Source organism: Rosa rugosa, chromosome 4, assembly GCF_958449725.1.
Source record: "Rosa rugosa chromosome 4, drRosRugo1.1, whole genome shotgun sequence".
Taxonomy (NCBI): domain Eukaryota; kingdom Viridiplantae; phylum Streptophyta; class Magnoliopsida; order Rosales; family Rosaceae; genus Rosa; species Rosa rugosa.
This window is the reverse complement of record NC_084823.1, coordinates 16,981,667-16,990,367: the sequence shown is the minus strand read 5'-3', so window position 1 is coordinate 16,990,367 and position 8,701 is coordinate 16,981,667. Positions and strand designations below refer to the sequence as shown.

The following is an 8,701-nucleotide window of genomic DNA, read 5'->3' as shown; positions in this document are numbered from 1 at the left end:
GTAAACATCAAATCCTCTTTGGAAGGCTATCTAGCATGCCAAAATTCCTGGGAAAGTAGCGATTTGTGCTATGAAGGCTTGCCAGAACATACCTACTAGGAACTGTTTGACGTTGCGGGGTTGTGAAGGAGAATTGATGTGTTTAGATTGTCAACATGCATGTTAGAGAATCAGTTGCACATGTCATGACTTAATGTTCGGTTGCCAGGAGTGTTCGCTTCGAGTCACTTGACTTTGTCTATTCCTCCCTCACCGTCTTTTGTCTTTGAAGAATGGATGTTGGGTGCTACGTAATTGTCGAAAGAACAGTACTTCGCTATTTTGTTAATGTATATCCCGGCATTGTGGGAGAACTGGAATTCTAAGTTATGGGAGGGTACGATTCAATCTGCTGGGAAATTAACATGCTCAAGACGACTTGATTTCATGAGTTTTACGCAAGAAAATATATGTTACTCCAATGCGGCAGTACCCAGCCTTGGGGTTCCTTTAAATTAATGCAATATTGATAAATCTTTTCTAGCGGCACCCTAACGTGGAGACTGGATGGAGTTTATAAGAGACAGGTCAGGGACTTTTATTGTTGGGTTTGCTTACCCTGCTTGTTCACCTCTTTCATCTCAATTTCATAGTGAACGTCATACTTTGCTTGAGGCCGGCTCTCAGATTTGTGGCTAGCGTGCATTATTCTAATGTTGTTTATGAGAGTGATTGCTTGATGCTAGTGAATACAATTAAGGCGGTGGAAGATATACCTCAAGTAGGCGTAGAAGAGTTGAAGTTGATGTAATAATTAAACCAGCTAGAACTAAAAAACTAGCATTTTATTTCATTATAGAAACAGAACATCAATTTCATGATGCCTGGCTTTTTTATTTCAATGGCCAGCATTACATAAAGTGGCTGTTTGGCCAAGTACACTTGCTAATAGTTACTTCTGGTGCACAAATTGGAGCAGCTACTCACACAGCTTTGTATTTTCTCTGGATCTGAAAGCAAGGATCGAAAATCATTTGCTAGTAAGATAAATTGAATGGGAAAAACTAATATTATATAGAGATGGATTGAGTTCAGGTTTTGTTTATTCATACCAGAGCCCACATTTGCACACCTAAACTTGGAACAACTGTAAGTACAGTTGCAGAGATTATCTGGGATGGACTTTCCATGCTTGCATTTGCCAACACAAAGTGAGGCACAGAAAAGAGGCTTTGTGAGATTGCACTCGGAATAGCATTTTCCATAGCAATCTTTGTAAGGAGACGTCTTTGTTTGGTCCCCTTCTGCTGCTGCAAGCAAGAGAATCACCACTGCACCTACCATCAAAGATCTTTTAATACCCTTCATCTCTCTGTCTCTCTCTCTCTCACTAACTCGCTCCGCAGTTAATCACCTATTTTTGATAGAAAGACTGAGAGAAATGCCTGAATTTTATAGGGTCATGAGCGTGGACCCTAATCCTATTAAATATTTTTTTTTTTTCTGCAAAGAAAATATTAGGTTTCTTGTCTGTAGTCATTAAACTATTTGGATATTGTTTAAGGTGTATACGAGATAATGGACCTCACCTACCCCCTTGGTCAATAGTTTTCAACATTATCCATGTATCTATAGTACTTTTGGGTTATTCAAAAAAAAAAAAAAATAGTACTTTTGGGTTTTGGCCGTGCATGTAAAACATCTGTATACATCTTATAAAGTCATAAAAACAGAGCACTACAAGTGTAAAAGATTTTTTTTTTTTTTTTATCGAAATCACACGGTTCCTCAAAAGCTTCTTAGATTCAGAGACTAATCCATGCCGGAGGATCATGTCAGAACGTTTCATCCCCCCCCAGCCACCAAGAATATATTGGAGTTGAACTCTAATAAGTGTCGGCGGGATTCAAACCCAAATGAAGCTCTTACCAACTCGACCACATCTGGTGGTTAAGTCTAAAAGAAACTTAAAAGAAATATAATATATATAATCAATTAATGCTGAAATTAATGAATTTATTCTCGAATGGCATTATTCATGTATAATAATTTTGAGCATGCATGTAAAACACCTATATACATCTTACAAAGTCACAAAAGAGAGCACTAGAAGACAGTAGAAGTCTACAAGAAACTTAAAGAAAATATAATATATATATATATACACACACACACACAGAGCAAGGTTCCAAAGAGGACGTCCTTGCTATACATAATCTGCGGATGGGTTGTGGACAGCCGTCCGTTTCTTTAAATGAAAATCAACGGCCCAGATCGATCTCTTCCCAAAGAACAACGCGGGTCGAAGTACAAAGCCTCAGACGAACTGTAGACTCTCCACTTCGATGCAACCAAGGACGTTGGTTCTCCATCTCATCTCCACCCAAAATCTAGGTCTTCTCCTCTCCAAATACTAGAAACTCATCTCCGGAGTGATTCCACCGGCGACGCCCGATATCAGTCCCCGCCGAACCTCGTCATCTCCTTAGTCCTCCTCACAGCTGCCGTTTGGGTTCGACGATGACGCGGTCAACGGAGCTCATCACCGGTGAAGACCCCGATGAAGGTCCCCAAGTCGCCGTATAAGGTAAAGCTTTGAGTAATCTGAGTTTGAAGATTTGGGATTACTAATTTTGGGATTACTGATTTTGTTTTTGGGATTACTGATTTTTCTGCAATTATCTACAGGTGACTCCTGCTGTGAAGAGCCTTCAGCAAAAGTCCAATTCATTGTTCTCTTATGAGCTTCAAGAGATTGTCCATGCTAAGGCAGAGGTCAGTAGTTATCACGGACGTCCTCTTTGGGATTTTTCAGATTTCATATTTCAGATTTTGAGGGTTATGGATTTTGTGGTGTGTGTGATTTTTTAGGTTTTGGATTTGCAAGATGATTTCAGTTAATGTCTGAGGATAGTTGTTCATCATCTCATTTCGTAGAATAATGTCTCAAACAGATCAGTTAACTACCAGAAAACATGCTCTCTAAGGTAAGCTTTGAGCTTTCTGTATTTGGTATTTTTTTAGATTTTGCATCTGATTTGGGCGGCTGCCGGTGACCAGAATCCTGCGACAGTTGGCAGGAATCCTACAATTGGTGACCGGAATCCGGCGAAAGTTGGCCGGAATCCCACGGACTCCGGTCACCGGTGACCGGAATCTGGCGAAATCTCCTATGACTTCTCTCTCTTCCATTCTCTCTCTCTCTCTCTCTCTGTAACAAAGAGGTGAGGGTAAAATAGTCTAAAAAAATTTAAAAAAATAAAACTTAATGGGGTATTAGGGAAGACCTCCTTAAAGTGTTTTGGATAAAGGGGAATTAAAAAAACTTAATGGGGTGAGTGGGAAAAAAATCCTTAAAATTGGGGTAAATGGACAAAAACCCTAAATAAAATTGCATTTTCAATTCTCTATTGTCAATATAAGAAATACTATGATACTAGATAAAGACGGTGATACTTGAAGATGAAGTTTTTGGATAAGATGTACTAGAAGATGAGCTTAGAAGATAAAGTTGGATACTAGATAAAGACTATGACACTAGATAAAGACTACATGAAAAACCAGCCTAGCCTAGCCAGAACAACAACATTCTAAATAACAACCTAATAACTTAATCAAGCTAGTCTTGAGATATTACAAACCCTCCCAATCATCTGAGGTTTTGTCACGGATAGCTTCTTTCTTTTCTTCCAAGATGCTTTTGATTCTGGAGTCATTGTGCTAATGTCTTTATTAGCCATAACCCAATTTTCCTCCTTTTGGATTTCTAGTTGCACTTTTTGTAGTTCTAGTTGTTGCTTTTCCACTTCCATTTGTTGCTGCCACTCGATGTGCTTTCTATTTTCTTCATCTCTGATACTTGTGGCCTCTCTACTAGCTTCACTATTGAATGCAATGTTTTCCATTGCTTGAATATATTGTTGGTGTTGAAAAATTCCGTAGAGGAGTTTGACTCACCAATGAATGCGGACTGGCGCGGGAGCTGACCGGGAACAATCGAGAAGCTTCCCTCGAGCGTTGACTCGAAGTTTGACTGTTGGCTCGAGGAGGGGGGGTACCTGCAGAAAACTCTCCGATGCCTAAGTCAGTATGTCTCTTAGTAGTGGAGTAGAGAGAATTGGAATTCGATGCTTTACCTCGATGTCGAGCAACCTATTTATAGGTGTATTTCAGCGTGGGCTGCAAGTAAACTTGCTCAGCAAGTTGTGGTAACTTGAGCGGCACACCGCCATTAAGACCATATTCATTCCTGCAATAACCGTCACTTATTGGCGGCCATGATTATCATACTGAATGTCGCATTTATCGTCGCTGTTACGGCTACATTAATTGTTGCATTTACTGTTGTCATTACTTCTTTTTAATTGCCTTGATTGCAGGGTCAAATTTATTGACCACCCCCACAATGCCCCCAAATTTTCTCCTTGGGAATTCATCCCAAGAGAAAATTTCCAAAGCTCAAATTTCTCTATGGGCTCCACATCTTTATACTTCTCTTTGGGCATTCTTCTTTGAATTTCATCTAGGCCTTCCTCGTGTTGAAGATGTAGAGGCCCGTATAAGAAGATCCTCGTTCCTTGTTTAGAGTCGGCATCTCATCTCGTCGACGACGCCGACGTCGACGTGCACAAATCAGGACTCAAATCTGCCTTTGTCTTGCAGCCATTCTAGTGTAAAGTCTCCGCGTCGCGGACTTGTCTGCTTGTGGAATCTCTGATGCCTCGCCCCAGCGCCGAAGCCTAGTTTCTAGTCTCGCCTGCGTTCGGTGCCCCCACTGAGCTACCTCGTTCCTAAGCCGTGCCCCCAGCGTAGTTCAAACCAGACTCCGAGCCTGAGGTACCCTGCTGTGAAACTCTTCCTCTTTTCCCTTCTTATCCCTTCTTAGTCACCTAACATTCGGTGACGTCTCCTTCACAATGACCACGACGTCGGCGTAGGCGTCGATGACGTCTTCTTTAATGTCTGCAGTGTCAACCTCGACGGTGGTGACTTTTTCTCAATAACCTCGGCACCAGCCTCTACGTCGGTGACGTCCTTCTCAATAACTACGATGCCAGCCTCGACGTCGATGATCTCGCACTCAATAACCTCAGCGCTAACCTCCACGTCGGCGCCAACCTCGACGTCGATAACTTGTTTTGCAACAACCTCAGTGTCGACCTCGACGTTGGAGTCTCGTCGTGGGCCCTTGGCGTCAACCTCGACGTCGGCGTAGGCATTTTTCTCAATAACTTTTCACCTTGGCGTCGACGTCGAGCATTTTTCTCAATAACTTCACCTTACCGCCGACCTCGACGAGGGTGCCCCAAAATCGGAGTCTATTTCGACGAGGGTGCCTCGAAATCGAATTCTATTTCGACGAGGGTGCCTTGACAAGGGTGCCACGTCGTCGGCAATCGGATTTCGACGAGGGTGCCACGTCGTTGGCGTAGGCATCCATTTCGACAAAGGTGCCACGTCGTCGGCAATCGGATTTCGACGAGGGTGCCTCGATGAGGGTGCCACGTCGTCAGCGTAGGCATCCATTTCGACAAGGGTGCCTTGACGAGGGTGCCACGTCGTCAATTTCGGATTTCGACGAGGGTGCCTCGACGAGGGTGCCACGTCGTCGGCTCTCCTATGTGCCCCCTTGTATTCCATTCCCTTAGTTGCCCCCTTGTTTTTCTTGTCTATGCTCGCAGAGGCTCAGAAAGAAAAACAAAATGAGAGTAAAATATTCGAGGCATGGAGCTGTGCAAAACAATAGAAGAAGGGAAACCAAACCGTGATGGCGAGTCTATCCGCCACGCAATGGTTACACACCCTATATCCTGCAAGATTAAAATTCGTCACGCCATCCCACCCCCGCCTGCAGCGAGGGTGTGGTCCATCATCCCACCCCCCGCCCTCGGCGAGGGGTGAGGTACGCCATCCCACCCCTGCCTGCAGCGAGGGTGTGATCCATCAGCCCACCCCCGCCCTCGGCGAGGGGCGAGGCAGGCCATCCCACCCCCGCCTGCAGCGAGGGTGTGGTCCATCATCCCACCCCCGCCCTCGGCGAGGGGCGAGGCATGCCATCCCACCCCTGCCTGCAGCGAGGGTGTGGTCCATCATCCCACCCCCGCCCTCTGCGAGGGGCGAGGCACGCCATCCCACCCCCGCCTGCAGCGAGGGTGTGGTCCATCATCCCACCCCCGCCCTCGGCGAGGGGCGAGGCACGCCATCCCACCCCCGCCTGCAGCGAGGGTGTGGTCCATCATCCCACCCCCGCCCTCGGCGAGGGGCGAGGCACGCCATCCCACCCCCGCCCACGACGAGGGGTGAGGCATGCCATCCTACTCGAAGCATTAAGGTAACTGTCCTACTCGAGGAACCAGTGTCGAACCATTAAGGCAACTGTCCTACTCGAGGAACCAGCTCCTATGAATCAAACGTAACTATCCTACTCGAGGAACCAGTTCCGAGCAATTTAGGCAACTGTCCTGCTTGAGGAACCAGCTCCTAAGAATCAAAACAACTGACCTACTCGAGGAACCAGTTTCGAACCATTAAGGCAACTGTCCTGCTCGAGGAACCAGCTCCTGCTAATCAAATCAACTGTCCTACTCGAGGAACCAGTTCCGAACCATTTAGGCAACTGTCCTGCTCGAGGAACCAGCTCCTACGAATCAAATCAACTGTCCTACTCGAGGAACCAGTTTCTACAAATTGAATGCAACTGTCCTACTCGAGGAACCAGTCATACATATTAATAGGACTGTCCTACTCGAGGAACCAGTCCCAGTGATATTATTCACGTGAGAAATACAAAATACATAATTTCAATAGTCTCTCGAATGAGATATCAACACGCGCAAAAATCACTTAAACTCTTTTATTTTTCTTACCTGAGTTTTACGAGTTGTGCCATCTTTTATCAAAACGAAGTCACCATATTATCGTACCTTCTCCATTACTCGAGATGAATTTCGGCGCGTGGACTTTTCCATGAACCCTTTGATTGCCTTAATTTATATCATTTTATACTGAAGGAGTTTACCAGCCTTCATTGCTGTAACGATTGCTGGTCGCACTCCCTGACACTTATATATTCCGTGCCCCCTTGTCTCGTGGAGCGGGCAATATCGACTTCTCTCAACCTCGTCACTAGCCTCCGGTTGGGGGGGGCGGCTTTTCGAATATTCCTTCATGACCGTGTCTTTTGTATATGGTCACGGGGTGAATCGTAAACCATTCTTCAAGGGGATAATCTTGAGGCTTCCCTCCTTTATCACTCTGAATGTCATTCTTTGTGTTATTCCATTCAACTTCTCTCGAGGTGACAACGGTAGTGAGTTGGGCTTCGCGTGCTTCTTTGGCTTTTTCAATTCTGATCTCCCCCTGAACCCTTGTAATGATGTCGTCCATGTCCCTTGGCGGATCACGCAACAAACTTTCGCATAATGGCGTCCCCAAAAGCAATCCTTCTCGGAGGGCGATCGTGGCGAATTGGGGATCACAATTAACATGGCGCATTTCAGCTGTAAACCTTTCAAAAAATTTCCCTACCTTTTCTCCCGGCTTCTGCTTGGTACTGAACAGAGTCGCCATATCCTTCTTTTGCTTGCGATTGCAGAAGTATTGTGAAATGAAAGTGCGGCTCAATGTGTCGAAATCCGGTATGGAATGCGGCTTGAGATCCTGAAACCATGTCGACGCCGGCCCCGTGAGACTGGAAGGGAAAATCTTGCACATTAATTTCTCGTCGGTTGTCTCGATGGACATCTGTTGTTTGTACCCCTTGATATGGTCCACCGAGTCGGTCGTTCCGTCGTATTTGTGGAATACCGGCGTGGTAAACCGGTGGGGTTTTGCCGCATTCAGAATGTCGTCGGTAAACGGAGACTTACCGACGTCCCTTGCGATTTCCGCCGCTAGCTCTCGTGGGCCAGCACGCTTGCATGCATCAATCATTTTTTCCATCTTCTCACGCCACGATTCGTTGCGCGCCCTTTTGGATTGTCCTAATCCGGCTCCGCCATTTTGCCCCCCATTAGACGTGCCCCCCACCCCCTCGACAAGGGGTCCACCAGAGATTCCCCCGATAACGCCGCTGGCGCCTGCGTTCACTGCTACGTTGTTGGTTTGGTGGAGATCGCCGATGGCGTCGTCGTCTGACGAATCACTGTCAAGTTGTAGGAACCTTTCAAATTTTCGTCGACGACGGGCGTCGCGGTCTCGCTTTTCCTTCCGAAATTGCTCGAGTTCCTGCCTCAGCCTCTGCGTCTCGTTAGTTGGAGGCAAGTTCAGGTCTCCAATGGGGCTCGGGATGGACTCATTCGGCGGCTGGTGGGGAGGAATTTCATCACTACCAGTCCTCAGTGACAGAAATGGAATCCCGTCGGGGGCAGCTCCCGCCATCACTTTTTAGGGAAAAGTGTTTCCCATAGACGGCGCCACTTGTTGGTGTCGAAAAATTCCGTAGAGGAGTTTGACTCACCAATGAATGCGGACTGGCGCGGGAGCTGACCGGGAACAATCGAGAAGCTTCCCTCGAGCGTTGACTCGAAGTTTGATTGTTGGCTCGAGGAGGGGGGGTACCTGCAGAAAACTCTCCGATGCCTAAGTCAGTATGTCTCTTAGTAGTGGAGTAGAGAGAATTGGAATTCGATGCTTTACCTCGATGTCGAGCAACCTATTTATAGGTGTATTTCAGCGTGGGCTGCAAGTAAACTTGCTCAGCAAGTTGTGGTAACTTGAGCGG

At 46.2% G+C, this 8,701-nt stretch overlaps 1 protein-coding gene and 1 long non-coding RNA gene across 2 annotated transcripts; one reads left to right on the top strand and one right to left on the bottom strand.

Annotated features, from left to right (window-relative positions):
• Positions 1-833: 833 nt before the first annotated feature.
• On the bottom strand, positions 834-1,382 carry LOC133743095 (thionin-like protein 2). Its single transcript, XM_062170875.1, has 2 exons — positions 1,092-1,382; positions 834-989 (listed from the first exon to the last, which is right to left on the bottom strand). Exons 1-2 carry the CDS (start codon positions 1,345-1,347, stop codon positions 925-927), a joined length of 321 nt encoding a protein of 106 aa, XP_062026859.1. The 5' UTR covers positions 1,348-1,382; the 3' UTR covers positions 834-924.
• A 790-nt stretch (positions 1,383-2,172) lies between these two features.
• LOC133742077 (uncharacterized) lies at positions 2,173-2,975 on the top strand. The gene is made up of 3 exons (XR_009862353.1): positions 2,173-2,566; positions 2,668-2,754; positions 2,851-2,975. It is a non-coding gene; the product is annotated as an uncharacterized LOC133742077 (long non-coding RNA).
• The last annotated feature ends 5,726 nt before the right edge of the window (positions 2,976-8,701 follow it).